The 17,025-nt window shown below is 52.0% G+C and overlaps 1 protein-coding gene across 1 annotated transcript in view; it reads right to left on the bottom strand.

The window, feature by feature from the left end:
* LOC148164645 (voltage-dependent N-type calcium channel subunit alpha-1B-like) overlaps positions 1–16,536 on the bottom strand; it is a 44,483-nt gene extending 27,947 nt beyond the window's left edge. The window contains 9 exon segments of the mRNA XM_088021939.1: positions 2,111–2,202; positions 3,541–3,609; positions 4,010–4,126; positions 13,516–13,599; positions 14,017–14,127; positions 14,428–14,592; positions 14,866–15,067; positions 15,841–15,903; positions 16,481–16,536. Of these exon segments, the coding sequence (XP_087878065.1) occupies positions 2,111–2,202; positions 3,541–3,609; positions 4,010–4,126; positions 13,516–13,599; positions 14,017–14,127; positions 14,428–14,592; positions 14,866–15,067; positions 15,841–15,903; positions 16,481–16,536 (959 nt within the window).
* Between the last annotated feature and the right edge of the window lie 489 nt (positions 16,537–17,025).

Here is a 17,025-nt window from a genome sequence, read left to right on the forward strand (position 1 = left end):
ACAGAGAACCCACTCATATGTAAGGTCTAGGTAAGAGATGCCTGCTTCTTAAAAAGAATCCTCTGGCATTAGGTTTTCAAATTGATCATTAACTCGGAAAGAACTAGTTACTGACAACAAGGAACTGCACCAAAAGTCAGCACTATGGTGAGCGCCCCTTCATGGACCTCTGGCACCTCGAAGCCAACACAGCCCTTCCTGGCCTCCCTCACCCAGCATGTGCCATCCCAGCCTTCCCTGATTCAAGAAATGGGGGCTCCATCCCGTTTCTTAGGCCAAATATACTGCAGGCATCCCTGCCTCCATTCCTTCTCACCAGCTTCATCAGCTCATCTACCTTCAAAAACCAGCTAGACTCTTACCACTTCTCAGCACCCCGGGCTAAGCAACAACCACCTCCCCTGAGCTGCTGCAATAGCTTCCTCACGGATCTTCCTGCTCTGCCCCACCCAATGGCCAAGTGGGTCCACTACACACAGGTGAGATCAGGTCACTTTTCCTCTCAATGACCCCTCACTTACTGCAAAGCCAACATTCACACAACTGCCCACAGCTCTGTGAAACTCACAGCCTGCTCTTTCCCCGTGGTCTCTGCTCAGTCCACTCCAGCCACACCAGCGTCTGCTGTTTCCTGAACACACCAAGAACAGCCCCACCAGCCTGAGTGGCCACCCTGGAGGACCTTTTCCATGGACTTTTGTCCCTGGGTGTGTGGCCAGCACGAGGGCCAGATGTGCACTAGACTTGCAGGCAGACCAGAGGCCTGGGCCCCCCCCCGACACTGGGTGTGCCTGCATGGCCAGCTCTCGGCACAAGTGGAGCCGACTTCCCATTAACAATGGCTAGGAGTAGGGCGCTTTTCCTGCAGGGCAGCTGTCCAATGCCAGGCCTGACTGATACTGGTGCTCACACGTGACACAGAGACCAGGGAGGAAAAGAGATCTTTGAGAACAAAGACTTAAAACTGAGGCTGGTTTCATAGGCCTGCCTCAACTCTTGCAGCACGAGGCAGGACGTTAATTAATGACGAGATGAAATGAACGTAATAGCTAAAGTCCAGAGAAATGATGTCATTTGGAGAAAGTGTAGGCCTAAGGATACTTGTCTATCTGATTTAAAAAACAAGAGTCAGACAACTCTCTCCAGGCAGCTTAGCTAAGCAGATCGGTCTGATCTCCCTCCATAAAAAGAAGAACCTCCACGGGCCCTGGAATGCATCGGCCTGGGATTCACCGCGCTGGGCATCTCCCAGCACAGGCCTCACAGCATCCTGGTGCATCTGCATGAACAAACACGCGTGTGGGCACCTCAGGAAGGGTTTTATGTCAGCACCCCTCCTCCACAAGTCCCTGCGAAGAGCTCCTTTCTTCCCTCCTAGGGTCATGTGCTGGGCTTGCCTTAACGAAGGGGACACGGAGGCAGTGAGACACATTCACCCCCTCCCCACAGCCCCCACGCCAGGATGGGCCACAGAGAGTGTGTCACGTCTCGGAACAGAAGCTGACATGCAGCCCTGTCGAGCACACAGGGAGGTGCTTGAGCCAGAAACAAGCTACTCTGCCTGCCTTGGAGCCTGGAGCCTAGGGGATTGCAGTCGTGTGAGCCATGGGGCACTGGAGGCACTCACTCTGGCCAGTTGAGTTCCTTGGGTCCCTGAGGAGCGTACTCTGTGTCCCCCTGCCCTGCCCCCGCCCCCGCCCCCGCCCCCGATCCCACAGACCCTGCAGTCAACAAGGTGAGCAGATGCAAAGCCTATGTCCAGCACACCGAAAAAGGCCCTGCTGGACACCTTCTGTCCTCCCAGACCCTTGGCTGCAGCTTCAGCAGAGGCCTTCTGGCCACCCCCAGGGATGAGCTGAGGTGGTCAAGGCCAGCCTCACCTGGGGCTCTCAGGTTGACCTCCCTCATGGACTTCCCTTCCATCTGTCCCGAGGCCCAGGAACCCTTAGCGAAGGAAGGAGGAAGAGGGGAGAAGAAGCTGGGAAGGCCCACTGAGGGGAAGCCAGCACGAGCTGGGGGTCGGAGGGGGTGGCCCTCTGGGTCGGCACATGCCCTGTCCCTCCTGAACGGAGGAGCCTCTGAGCCTGCGCTGACTCCCCAAACAACACACCTGAACAACAGCATCAAGGCTTGCAAAAACGTCCTGAAGTTGTTGTGCCGGTTGATGCTGGTGTCATCATCCAGGGCAATATTTCCAAAAACCTGAAATGAGAAAGAAGGCTACAGGCTGGTACTGTTGGGTCCTCAGGAGCTGTGGCCAGGCAGAAGAGGATGTGTGCACGTGAGGACCCACAAGGCACAGGACGCTGCCCTTAGCCACCACCACTGCGGCAGGGGCTGGAGGGGTCAGCACTTCCAGCCAAACACGTCACTGCCCGCCCCCCTGCCCAGTTCCGCATGTCTACACCTGCAAGTCTGCATGCCGAGTAAAAATGCCACCTGGAGCTAAGTTTACATGTGCTGCACTATATATAAGACAGGAAGCATTTGAAATTTCATCTTGTCATCAATGACTCCGAAGCAGTAATTTCATTGGTAATAGCTATGAGGTCAACTTGAAAGTTTCTTTCTAAATTTCTGTGCAAATATCACAATGGGCTTTTTATCCATTTTAATTGATTTATTTTTAGGGTTAGGAATGCAAACAAGTCAGTAACTGTACTTGGCTTAAAATCTGGAATCTGGCTGAAAAATTTATGAACTATCACATATTCACCAAAAACAAAGATCAGTGACCCTTCTGGTCTTATAAATTCCAAAACCAAAGCAGGCACAAATATATATATATTTTTAAATAGCATCAGATCTCAGCAAATTTTAAAGGAAGAGAACCTTTTCAATCCCTGAAGTAGAGTTTAAAAATCACTTCTCAGCTAACCTTTAAGACAATGGCTTCTCCCACTATAATTTAACATTTGGATCCATCTCCCATCCTACTGTTGAAAAGTGGCCAGATGCCAAAGATTTAAAACTGGAACACTGCTTTGTCTTTTAAATGTTTTTCCAAGTAGCTGACAAAGGGTTCTTTGGCAAAATAAAGGCAATCTAACTTATCCAAGCTGAACTTGACAGTACAGTGATCTGGTGTGATCCTGTTGACTTTTTTCTTCTGTAATATATAACTTCCTGTAAAGGATCAGGTCAACTCTCTGGACTAACAGAATGACCAGCTGGTGCTTTGCAGGCCACTCAGCACCAGGCAGATGTGCTCAAAAGCTCCACCACCGAATCAAACATGCCCATCAACACCCTAACAGCCCAACGGGGTTCCACTCAGGAGCACAGCAGAGCATTTTCCTACAGACGGTGGAGCTACGCCTCACTAGTGGACTCTGGGTGACAGGCCCAAACCCGTGGTGCCCAGCCTCCATGTCCTTATCGGTAGAACAGCCTTTCCGAGAATTAAGTTCATAAAGTGCTTCAAACATAGAAATGTTCCCCAAGTGCCAATCTGTCATTGATACCATTTGATGACCATGATCAGTGCCCTTTTGGCCCAGGGCACAGGGCCCCTTCTGCTCCCTGTCCCATCAGGCGCACCCACCTGCATGCCATGATGGTGTAGATGAAGAACAGCATGGTGATGAGCAGACACATGTAGGGCAGGGCCTGTGGAGACATACAGAGGACAGGGCGGCTCCAGGGAGGGCTGCCCAGCTACATTGCTCAGGCCTCGTCTACAGAGTGGACGGTGGCCGGGTCTCTGGGGCCACCCAGACCCCAGTGACCGTAAATCCACCCCCACTGACCATGAAGCCCCTCCACCAAGAGACCACCTCAGTTCCTTCGTCTATAATCAGTCATAGAACCCACCTCAGAGTCAGTGAGCATTACCAAGATGCTCTCTGGATCACTTAAAATGTCTTTGTAAACCACAACAGGATAACGGGTGCCAACAAGGAGCCTCCACGAGGAGGGTCTGCTCTGGTGGCAAGGAGGAGCTGGTGGCCACAGCACTGTGCATCACACAGGGGAGGGTCAGGGCACGAGGGCCGTGCCTGGGCTTCACCTTGAAGGACTGGACGAAGGTCCACAGCAGGATGCGGATGGTGTAGCCTTGGCGCAGCAGCTTGATGAGCCGGGCAGCACGGAAGAGGCGGAGAAAGCTGAGGTTGATGAAATTGTTCTGTAGGGAAGAGAGGCTGTTCTCTAACCTGTGGAGACCAGCCTCCTGCAACTTCAGGTACTGCTCCCCACCCACCTCTCCCTGGTGTGCTGTGGTCCCGAAGAAAAGTGCATACAAAGAGAGATAAAACAAAACGTCACTGCTCTACGGTATAAGCAGCAATCGGCCACCAGAAAACCTTCCAAAAGTAAAGCTTGTCATTGCAAATCACTTCTCATGCAGCAAATCAAAGAAACCCCTCCGCTTTAGGCTCCCCTGCACCCAACAGGGAGGGAGAGAGAGAAAAATTCTCAGAAGCAGCTCCTTGCTGCCAGGTGGAGCCAGGAGACGAACTGTGGATGGGCCTCTAACACTGACCGCCTCTTGCAAGACACAGCCAAGCGATCCAAGTGCCGGGCAGGGCTCCTTCTTCACCGAGAGCCTCTGAAGGGCCCTTCGCTTCTCCATACGGCTAGCAAAGCCCCTGCTATCTGGGACCTGGCAGAGGGGCAAACATCTCTTCTGGGGCTGCTCCTGGTGCCTGCAGATAAGTCACCATAGGAAGGGTAAGTGTTGGCGATCCTGCTGCCCACACCACGGAAGCCACTTATGAAATCTGCAAATGGTCTCAACTCCAGAGATCCCAGGGTATCTAGCACTGCTCCCTCATCCAGGAGGTTCAAAATCAAGCAAAAAAGAAGCAATAAACTCTGGACTCCACAGATTACCTGGGAGGGAGGCTACCACCCTGGCCCAGGGGCGCCTTGAGTTATTGGCACATCCCTTTCTGGGAGCACGGCTCTGGACGGTTTCCACGACGTAGGGGTGCTTGTGGCCCTGGGCAGTCTCCCACCCTCTGTCTGCTTGGAGACCAGGTGCCCGCACGCAGCCTGACAGCAGCTTCCTGCCACTTTGGTGTTTTAACATATGCAAGCAGCTCAGGCCTAGGCACATCGTATCGCCAGATTCAGTGGTCAGATGAAGAGAAAAGAACACGACGTGTTGAATGAGAGCAGCAGTAGGAGAGCACGTGCAGGAGGCATGGGGAGCCTGGGGAGAGCTGGCCGCCCTCCCTCCAGGGCTGCCCATCTGCTCTAGGCTGGGCTGAGGCCTTTGGTGGAGAGGCAGGTCTCACTCTTACTTCTAAGGACAGTGGCCCCAACCCAGCCTTTGTCTGCCTCTTCAGTTCCCACCGGGGTGGCTGGAGACTAGACTGTCTCTGCTGGAGGGCTAGATGTCGGAGCCATGGGGTGGGAGGTCTGGTAGTCACAAGGAGGTGCTGACTGTGGTCCAGATCAGCAAGAAGGCAGGAGTGGACCTTGAGGTGTGACCCTGGAGGGCACACAGTTTGCCTAGAGCTCCCTCACCTGCTTGTGCTGGGGAAAGAGAATCTCAGTGGTACAGGATGGCCAAGAGACATCCACCCCTGCCCCGTGGGCCCCAGGTTCTCAAATGAGCCAGTCACCTTGGGAGGATGGGCACAGAGATGGAAGGGAGACTTTGTCTACAGTGCTGGGAAATCCTTTGTACAAGACAATAAAGCAGAGGAACGGGAGGGAGCTTCCAAGGGCCCGGCCTCTAAAGCACCTGCTCACTTGGGTCTGGAGGGGCCGAGACTGTGATAACACAGTTATCATTTGCCCAGCCCAAAGCGCTCTGCTCAGGCCACTGGCACAGACGAGAAGATTTCCTGGAGATATTGGGGAAAATCGAGGCTCTGGGTGAGAAAGAAGGGACGGAAGACAAGGCAGGGGAAGGCACTGTCCATCCACATAGTGCATGAATGCAAAGCTCAGCAAGTCACCTGCTACGTTTTGTTGAGACACGAGTTCTCACCCCTCCTCCCAGATGTCTTTTCTCGGGGCTCCAGTGGGCATTCGGGAGAGGGGTGGGGGTGGCAACAGACAGACAGCCCTAGAGAGCCATGAGGACAGATGGCGACAGCAGCCACAGATACTCCGAGCACAGTGTGGCAGGCAGAGCACTCCGTGGCTGTGCCCAGGGCGGGAGCTGCCAGGCAACGCCATGCGAGCGCATGCAGGAGAGCAGGGGGCAGCAAGCACACGGCAGCCTCCCACGGCTATGCATAGTCGCCTCTGGCCTCGGCCAACCCCTTGGAGATGGACATAGCTTGCCCCATCCTCCCAGAGTCCGTGGTTTCTGTCACACCAGAGAGCACCTACTACTTCCCCCACTAATTCAAAGCCACACCCTTCCTTATTGCCATCTGCCTCTGAATCAGGAAAGGTCTAGAGCACCCCAAAGATGCATCATCGCACCTCTCAATGTGGTAGCTGATTCACCTTGAGGGTACACTGGTCCCTGGCTCCTTTGAGCCCCTTGCTTCCTCATCCACAAGATGGAGACATTAGGACATTGTGCCCAGACGGTGAGGAGTCCGAGATTTAAGGGATTTAAAGGTACGCCGGGCATTGTGAAACATGGCCCCCACAAAGGGGATCAACAGGCCTCAGACCCGGATCAGCATCTCCTGCATCCAAGTACATCACTGTTTCCAGTCAGGGTCAAGCAAAGTGACCTGTGCACATCTGCTGGGGGCCACAGTCTATGCTGCAACAAACTGCTCTCCTAATCAGCTTTGTTCTCATGGGACAATGATGAAGAAAAGCAAAGCTCTGTATACCCCAACATGCGCAGCATGTCAGGTGATGATGTGTGCTCTGGAGGATGAGGAAGGGCACGGGGGGAGGGGGGTGCTCTTCCCAAGTGGACGGGAAAAGGCCACGAGAAGGCCTGAGTGAGTCGAAAATTTCTGTGGCGTCAAATGGCATTTTCTCACAACTCAAGATCTTCTGCTACACTTGTGAAACACTTTATCATTAATGTTCATTTTGTAACAGGAATCTCAAATATTTGCTACTTTATGTGAATTTCCAATGATGCCTGGGTGCAAGAGCCCTGAGCTTCACTGTCTCTGGGGGCAGACCCTCTTCCCACTCCATCAGGCCTTACACCACCCTTTTTTGAATCATGAAGACAAAATCTCCAATCCCCTCCAGCCCTGAGACCCAGAGAGGGTTCCCTATGGAAGGGCATGTCCAGGGAGAATGTTACAGGAGACATCGTCAGAGGCCACCGGGGAGAACCAGCCTTGTATGTTGGTACAGTGGGGAAGGGAGCAGAAGGAAGACGGTGCAAGAGAAACCATGGACTCTGTAGGAACAGGTCCAAACTCATGTCCTACACAAATCTCCCCAATTCTGAGCCCGATCCCGACAAGAAACACTGGGCACTTGGCCACTTCACTCAGGGGACCCTACACCTCCTCTCTAGACCCAAGGCCAGCTCCTGAATCCAGTGGCTCCTGGGAGGGCCTTCAGAAGCCCCTGCTGGACCCCAGGAGCCGAGAAGAAGAGGCCAGAGGGGATGGGTGTACTGCCAGTCTCTGACCACACCCCTCTGGAAGGCAGTGGTGAGGGGCCACAGGAAATGGAAGGAAGAACAGAAGGAGAGCAAGCAAAGCAAGGAGTTTTAAGAACTGTTGAAATTCATGAAACCAACCGTTTCCTATATGTGACGTTTTCATGGATGGATATTTGCATATTATTTACAAATTGGGATGTTTGAGCAGCAGGTGCGCAACATACAGATGGAGACATGGTTTTTGCATTGTCTGTTGGTTGGATGGCGTGAGTCAGCAGGTAGGTTAAGGTAAATCAAGAACAAAAACAGAAAACAAAAGAGAAAATGAGTCATCAACACAAGCAAAAACTCAAACTTTGAATACCTCACTGGAAAATTTGAGGATTTTAGTAAACTTTGCATATTTGGCTTAAAATGCACCAAATCAAAACATATTTTTGAAATCTGTAGGTTATGCAGACAGGGTGGCATTCATTTGCATTCCTGTTTGTAATACAAATCCAAAGATGACTCACAGACACTTATTTTTTTATTTCCAGGCAAAGAAATCAATGTCAGTTTTATGCTTGCTTGGGAATGCTGTCTCTACGTGACCCTCGTTAAGACTATTACTCTATTTTGATTAAGTTGGTGGTGGGAACTGACACTCATCTTTTTGCCTAAGGAAAAAAAAGTACATCACAAAGTAACATCTGAAGTGACTACAAATGAACAAAAATAAAGACACCACTAATCCACATGACGACTTCCTTTCATCTTTTCCCCTCTCAGCAGAACTGGGTGAAGGACTGAGCTCCGAGAGCACCAGCGGCCAGGGCACAGCAGAGCTTCCAAGCCAAGCGGCTCCTCAGCCCTCCCACCGGCCCTGCTAGGCATCGGGGGCCGACGGCAGCGGCCATGGAGGGCTTATTTGAGGCAAGGTCTGATACAACCACAAGCCCCCTTGGCCTTGCGCGTCCAACAGCTGAGGGACAGACACTGGGCTACTCCAGCCACCTGCGCCACAGAAGGTCTCTGCCTTGTGTGCGGGCCTCTCTGGAGGTGGAGGTTTCCCTGCAAGACAGCTGGGCGTCGTGCTCTCTGCATCTCTGGCCACCCCCACCCTTGATGCCTGCTCATCAGTCCGCCCTCTTGGGCGAGGAGGCACACACATGAGGAAACCCCCAGAGCTGTGCCCTTGCAGACAGGAGCGCAATGTCTGGATCCCTTTATCCAGGGAACAAAGATGCCTGTGTCCAAGGACGGGGCCCGTAAGGATCAGCAGCCAGCTTGCTCCTTCCAGAAACCACACTGGTACGAACTATTTCTGGATGAGAAGCACTTGGGCAATGCCACAATGCCAATGGTTGGTGTGACAGAACATCCTTGGTTTTTGTGTGAAAATGGCAGCTCAGAACTTTCCCCGCATTATTTGGATTACTAATTTTTTAAAACCATAAAACATACCACATACACAAAAGAATATGTATAAATATGTGTACGGATGCACATTTTCAAAGAAAAATCATAAAATGTCCATATATTCATCACCCAGCTTAAAGAAAACAGAATGTTACCATTACTTTTGAAGCCTGTCCTGTCTCCCTTTCTCCTCCCCAGATGTAGTAGCTACCCTTAATTCTTGTTAATAATTGTTTTTCTTTACTGTCTTATGACAAACTCTTAAAATGCATTATACTTGACTTTTCTTAGCCTTTTCAATGGGATGCTACCGTATGCAGCCTTCGCGGACTTGGGCAAACTTGTGCTGACGGCAAGCAAACTCTGCTTCTGAAAAGCATCCCTCTTGATGTGGAGACCACCACCCTCCAGTGCGTGTGGCACTTTACTACGTTCATGTCCCCTAACAATCAGTGCATTCCGCTGCTACTGTGAACAAGGTAGCCATGACCCTCTGTGTGAAAGTGTCTCCAGGTCACCTGCCCAGACACCCTCTGGCTTATGTGTCTAAGTCGCTGTAGGCATGCATATGTCCAGCTTTCCAGGGACTGCCACACTCTTCCGAAAAGGTTGTCCAACGAACACCCCCCAGCAGTAGCGTGGAGGTTCTGGCTGTCCCACTTGCTAACCATTGCCATGGCTGGAATTCCTGTTTGACGTTTGACAAACCAGAGGGTGTGAAATGGCATCTCAATGTCATTTCACTTTACATTTAATTACAAATAAGGGTGAGCAGCTTTTCCTATGTTAATTGGTCATTTCTGTTTCTTATTCTTTTAGTAAAATGCCCAATTATGCCTTCAGTTCATTTTTCCATTCGGTTGCTTTTGTTTGTCTTAATGATTCACAGAAGAGCCTTGCACATTCTGCACACTAATCTTTGCTAATGGTTTGGATAACCTCTCTGCCCTCCGGCCACGCCTTTGTCACTAAATGTTGGTGCATCATAGAACTCAGTAGCTCATTCTTTTCTCTCCTTTATTGATCTCATTCAGTCTCATGGATCTGATATCATCTCATATGCTCATGGTTCCCAATCCTATGACACTGGCATGAATCTCTTCTCCAAACTCTAGGCCCATCTGTCCAATGGCCTGTTGGATGATTCCTTCAGGGAGGCCAACAGGCAACTCAAATCTAACATGTACAAACTGCATCCAGTCCACATGTACAAACAGTCCACAACAAACCTGTTCCACCCACAGTCTTTCCCATTTCAATTAATGATAATCCACGTTCCCAAGTGCTCAGACTTTGATGCCATTCTTGCTCAACTTTCACAGAGACATGTGGTCCATCTGCAGCTCTACTGGAAACTACATCCGGAATGATGGTCTCTCACCTTAGACCCTCTGCCGGGCTCCCTGCTGTGGCATTCGGTGGCACTCCCATCCTCACAGGCCCAATACTCAATTGTCAGCATCCACATCACTTTTCCTTGAGAATTTTCCCAGGCCAGGACATGAGAATTAACATTCTCTGGCCCCCTCTCCCCAGCAGGCTTCAACTAGTAGCTAACAGCACTTGCTGAAAAACACCCCAGTCATCCCGCCCCTTGCTGGGATAATGGAGGCTCAGGGCTCCCAGTGAGGACCCACAGTGGTACCCGGCTTCATAGGACCATGTACTGGCTGCCCCCCTCCCTGGCCCACTTCCTTGTTCCCCTAGTATTCCAGGGATCACCTCCCAAATAAATGACTTGCATTGAACTCCTGTCTTGGGGTCTGTTTCTGGGATAACCCAACTAAGCCCTAACTTGCCTAGCTGCTTCTGCCTGTGCCCTGCACTCTATTCTCAGCCAGAGGTTTGGTCTGAAAAGCCAGATTATGTCACTCCTCTTCCTACCTCACTCAAAATAGAGGATGCAGTCTCATGACAGGTGGCCCAGTGCCCCAGGCCTTGCACCTTTGCTGCATCTGTCTTCCTTAGCTCACTCCTACCCCCAACATATCATGGGATGATCACTAAAGCCAGGAGGAAAAACTCAAGCCTGTTACATGAAGCCGTTGGCTCAATACATTGGTGTCACTAGAACCCCACACAGAGACGAGCTGGAAGACAGTGGTGAGGCAGAGTTCTAGGTGGTGAATCTAGCAGCCATGGCACGGATGGAGAAAGAAGTTGCCTGTGGTATGGATTACAGGACCTTACGCAAGAGCTAAAGCTTGGCCAGGGCTCCAGAGGGAACAAAGGTTGGGGAAAGGCATCCAGATGGGCCTAGGGAATGGATGCGACATGCAGGTCCTTGTATTACACATCAGTGTCCACCACAGAGCATCCACAGCTGTAGCGGCACTAAAAACCAGGCCTTGAGATGGTTTACCCAACAGATGACAGCCAGCCTCTATTCTCACCAGCCCCAGTGTTCACATAGTAGATCCATGAATGGAGTGACCATGATGGCTGAGATGAAGGCCGTGCCTGAGCCCATGGCTGGGCTGATCCAGCCATGACCACTACTAAACACCCAGCCCACTATGAGAAGTCAACGAGGCCTCTACAATGCACCATGCTTTAGGCTGTCAGCCAGCCACTTGGTGGTAATTTGCTTCCATGAGAATCCTTTCACCTGGAAATGGCAGTGATGTGTCTCTACTGGGATCACTCATACTCTGGGTGTGGGTTTGTCTTTGCCCATGGAATACCCTGGCCCACACCAGTACCAGGGATTTACCTATATTGGATTCCACATAACATCGACTCTAAACTGAGCAAGCAGAAGCAGGTACAAAAGGAACAGGTGACTCGGGATCCACAGGCATATAATATTCAACATCATTCAGGAGGTGGAAACCTCATAAAACACTGAAAAAGCCTCTTAAAGACACAGATTAAATGCTGGCTTGGTGATGTACCTCACAGGGTTGGGATATTGTCCTTCAAGATGAACTGACAAACAAGAGATGGTACTGGGTGTCCAACTGTCACACAGATCCAGAAAGCAAGTGGTGGAAGTAGGGGTGGCCCCTCTCACTATCCTCTAGCAACCCAGGTCAGACTTTGTTCTCATCATCTCCATAAGTTTAGGTTTGGCAAATCTAGAGGTCCTGGCTCAAGGGGTAGGGAAGGCTTCCACTGTGGATCACCAAAGTCATGGTGGGCCCCTGTCACTTGTGCTCCTCATGCCGTAAGATCAGCAGGCAGAGCAGAGTTTCTAGGCTGGCCAGGGTACTGGATGCTGGGAATGGAGAAGGGCAGAGCTACCATTACATAGGGTAGGAAGAAGTCTATCTGGAAATCAGGGGGTTCACTAGGGCCTTTCTAGTGCTCTATGACCAGTCTTAATTACGACTGGACTACTATGGCAGCCAGAACCACACAAGGGTGTGACAAGCAGGGACTTGGGCTTCATAGGGTGACAGTGTGGGCTGCCTCATCCCGTCCAGCAACTAGAGCGGCAGAAGGCTGGCCACCAGTAAGGGGACCCCAAAAGGGGTTAGGAAGAATAAGTTAATGAACATCAACTTAACCCAGACTAGCTCTAGCTGGTTACCAACCCTCTTCTCCCACACATTGTGACCAGCATCATCCTGAAGAAGGAGGGAAGTGAACCCAGTGTGAGACGTGGGCAGAGCTGAGTGGGGCCAGGGTAACAGCAGACACTCGTGCACTCCAGTGCAGTCCTGTTACCAAGGAGTCTGATATTCCTTCCTCCCCAGTGGTGCCAGAGCCTGCTTTGCCTGCACTTGGTGTGCACTCAGAAGGGCTGGAGGTATCTGACAACTGCAGCCCCCAGGTGCAGCCCTTAGTGGTGGACTAATCCGTACAGAGGCATGAGCTCTGCAGCTCTGAGGGGTGACCACCCTGTCTCCAAGCCCCCGTTGGGGATGACCCAGATGCACCCCGGCACTTGGCTCCAGATCCATTTCTGATCCCCCTTCTCTTAGCCGTCCATTTCCCCAAACTTCCCTCTCATGGTCTTGCCCGGGAGTGCTTCCTAAGAAATGACTTGTACAAGAACCCCACCTTAAGTGTCTGCTCCTAGAGAAGTCATTTAGGACTGAGATGAGATTTTTTGCCATTTAATTTTGACATAGTGCATTGTACTCAAAGAACACTGCTTTATGATTCAGATTCCTTGAAATTTGTTGAGACAATTTCATATTTTAGCACTTGGTCAGTTTTTACATATAATCTGTGTATGTTTGATATGAATGAGTATCTCATTTTATTTACACACACACACACGTAAAACAAACCTAATATTCTAAAATATTCTAAATTCTTGTTGGTTTTAGTTCATGTACTTTGGAGCCAAGTTGTTAGATTTGTCAGACACACACAGATTTAAAAGATTCTTGTCTTCCTGGTCAGTTGTTACAATGAAGCTCCCAGGTGACTCTCAGACCACAAGCCTAGAAGACCTTTTGGAAACCACTTTCTTCTCCAAGAGAAAGCATTTCCCAAGACAATACCCAATCCCCAACTCCACCTCTGGAGAGGAGCCTCCTTCTTTCCAGGGGCTCCTGGGGAACTCTGGCAAGAGAGAAGGGGCTAACACTCAGGACCTGGAGGCGCACTGAGGAGCACTGCCTAGAAGGAAACCATTCTGGGGCCCTGCAGGAAGGACAGGAAACACTACTTACCGCAATCTCTGTTACTAAAATATCAGTAATACTTCCCAACACAGTGACAAAGTCAAAGACATTCCAGGCATCTCTGAAATAGTTCTGGAGAGAAAAAAGAGCAGTTACTGCTAGAGGCTGGTAAGCGTTCTGCCAGGCAAGGAGTTGCAGGAAGTACCCCTGATCAAGAAAGGAGCAAAGGGACAGATGGGCCACCCAGGGGGGACACCACAGCTGGGTAAGCAAACCCCTGTGGGTCTGGGCAGGTGCAGAACTGAGAGCTGTGTGTCCAAAGAGGAGGAGCCTGGCCCCGCCTGTCTCCAGGAACTGGGCTCGGGGCAGAGCTCAGGCAGCTCAGGGTATTGGAGCAGCCCCTTCCTGAGGAGCCCCCGCAATGTCACATTTGCTCTGGGGGCTTGGGGAATTCCCAGCTCTAAGCTACAAGTCCCTGAAGATCCCCCCTACAGAGAGGGAGCCAGAATGCAGACCACCAAAAGGCCAAGAGGGAGCCAAGGCACCTACCAGCACCCCAAAAGCGATGATCTTCAGCACGCATTCCATGGAGAACATGGATGTGAACACAATGTTCAGGCATTTCAACATTAGCTCATATTTATATGGTGCGTCATAGAACTGCACGGGGAATAAGTGCCATTGGCTGCAGGTTCGGCTGCCCCAAGACACCCCAGCCTTGACCTCCTGCCAGAGCAGAGAGAACTGCACGCCTGCCCAGGGTAGGGATACCTGTCCCTGCTCTCCCTGTTTCCTCCCAGGACACTCTCACCATCTCAGCCCACAGAGAACCCAGGGCACTGGGCTTCTATAGGCATCCCATGCTGACCAGGACGTGATCAGCTGCAACGATGGCTCTCTCTCTCTCTCTCTCTCTCACCTCAGCTGGCACCCACTGTCCCCCGTGCTGGGCCAACATACCTTCATCATTAGCACCACTGTGTTGAGGGCGATCATGGCCATGATGAAGTACTTGAAGGGAGGCGAGACCACAAATGTCCATGTCTTGTACTGGAATGACTGCTTGTCCTGGGGCATGTACCGCGTCAGGGGCTTGGTGCTGATGGCGAAGTCGATGCAAGCCCTCTGCCCAGGGACAAAGGAGCACTGAGAACATGGTGGGGTTGGGGGGAACCCCACACTGCAGCACCCACTGCACCCCACACCTGTCTATTCCATCCTCGCAGGCAGCCCTGACCAGCCACACTTGGTCCCTCCCTGCCCCTGTGCTGGCCACCAGCTATGCGGTGATGAGCGAGTCCCATGTGGAAGGGAAGTCCAGTGGTTCTGCCCATCAGGGGAGCCCAGCAGAGCATCCAATGCACACGTGCACATGGGGCAGAAGAGAGAGGCACCCACCTTGTTCTTCTCCAGGCTGCATTCAGACATCACCTTGTCCCCCTGCTCCTGGAAGGTGATGATGATCAAGGCCACAAAGTTGTTGATGAAGAAGAAGGGGAAGACCATGAAGTAGACCACAAAGAAGATGGACAGCTCCATGCGGTACCCAGGGCTTGGGCCCTGCTCCTCACAGGTGGCGTCCACAGAGTGTTTCAGGACCCTGCACCAAGGGCAAACACCAACTGTCAGGGGGACCCCTGAGGAAAGAGCCATGGGAAAGTCAAGACCTGTATCACAGGTGAGGCTTGCATATCTGAGCCCAGAGATGGCAAGAGGAAGGGGATGCTCAACACTGCGGGCCCCAGGACCGCAGTCTCCTGAGGTAGACTACCCTCCCTATAGGGCTTGTTCTCAGGGCTGTTGGAGGGCCATCAAGGGGAGGTCTCCAGGGACGGGAGGTCCTAACCCCAGGACAGGTGGAGGCCCAGGAGTTCTGCCCTGCCCTGCTTACTCCTGGCTCACACCTGCTCAGGCCCAGCTCACCAGTTCATACCCAGCTTCACCTGCCTTTAAAAGTCCTGGGCTTCTGGCACAGCATTGACCCTACCTTCTGAGCGGTGGTCCTCCTAGGCCCAAAGGAAGTCCCCAGTCATCTAATGTGGCACTGAATACATACATCCCTCTGTCTACCCTTAACTGAGACCAGAAGGGTAGCACAGGGAGACACCAAATAGACCCATCCTCCCTCTGGCCTTCAGCCACTCAAAAACGATTTTCAGGAGATCACTATGCTGTGTACTTTGTCTTAATCTCATCCACTTTCCAGGTTGCCCGCTCCTAGAAGGCAGAGCCATGTCTTACCTGGTGGGTGCAAGAGCGTATGGTGTATTTGCTGGAAGACTAGAACACAAACAATGCAGAGTTTGAGACTCCCTGCCCAAGCTGCCCCTCTGCTCTAGCATGATCTGCTACAAAGAGCCAGTGAGCACTCACATGGGCCACCCTTCTCCTGTGGACACTGTGAAGAGTGTCAGCAGAACCCAGAGCACCCGTACCCTAACCCGTACCCTAACCCTAACCCATACCCTAACCCTAACCCGTACCCTAACCCTAACCCATACCCTAACCTGTACCCTAACCCTAACGCATACCCTAACCCTAACCCATACCCTAACCCGTACCCTAACCCTAACCCGAACCCTAACCCTAACCCATACCCTAACCCTAACCCATACCCTTACCCCTAACCCCTAACCCTAACCCTACACCCTAACCCTAGGCCCTAACCCTAGGCCTTAACCCTAACCTTAACCCTAGGCCCTACACCCTAACCCCTATGCCCTAACCGCTACGCTCTAACCCCTAGGCCCTAACCCCTACACCCTAACCCCCATGCTCTAACCCCTAGGCCTTAACCCCTAGGCCCTAACCCCAACCCTAGGTTGGCTCCTGAGTGCTTTGTTCCCTAGGGCTCGCTCCAGAGCAATACCAGAGGACTCACCTTCCACCCAGAAAGAAAGCCCACTGTTTGGAACTCCAGAAAGGATTCACAGCAGGAGAATGAGGAATGCCCATTCCAGAGAACCCACACTTTCAGCGGTTCCCTGGCCAAAAAGAAGAGCAAGACACTCACGCTGACCCACGCCCTTGACCCCCACCGCCAGGAACCTCGACGCAGCGCTGGCACATCAGGCCTCTCGTGTCCCTATGTCCTAACACTCAGCCTAGGTTGGCTTCTGAGGGGTCAGTCCCCAGAACCTGGCTACAAAGCCCCAAAGATTCGGGACACCCGAGCAGTATCGAGGGACTCAGGCTGCCACCCAGAAAGTAAAGGCACCATTTGCACTCCTGAAAGCAATCAGAGCAGGAGGACTCTGAATGCCCATCCCAAGGAATGCACAATTTTTGCGCCCTCTAGCGGCAAACCCTGAGCCTGACATTCAACCTCACCCAGGCCCTCAAGACAAATCCCGGGGAAGCAGGCCACAGTGCTGGTACGTCGGGCCTGCCGTGCCCCTAGGCCCTAACCCTATCCCTCGCTGGCTTCTGAGGGCTCTGGCCCCAGAGGCCTGGCTCTAAAGCCACGGGGATAGGGGTCACCTTAGCAATACCAGAGGATTCACCCTGTATCCCAGAAGGAAACTGCACCATTGGGAACCTGCGGCAAAGGTTTCCGAG

This window comes from Eumetopias jubatus, unplaced genomic scaffold, assembly GCF_037043125.1.
Source record: "Eumetopias jubatus isolate StellerSeaLion01/CBP00866 unplaced genomic scaffold, mEumJub1_p1.0 scaffold_3, whole genome shotgun sequence".
Lineage (NCBI taxonomy): Eukaryota > Metazoa > Chordata > Mammalia > Carnivora > Otariidae > Eumetopias > Eumetopias jubatus.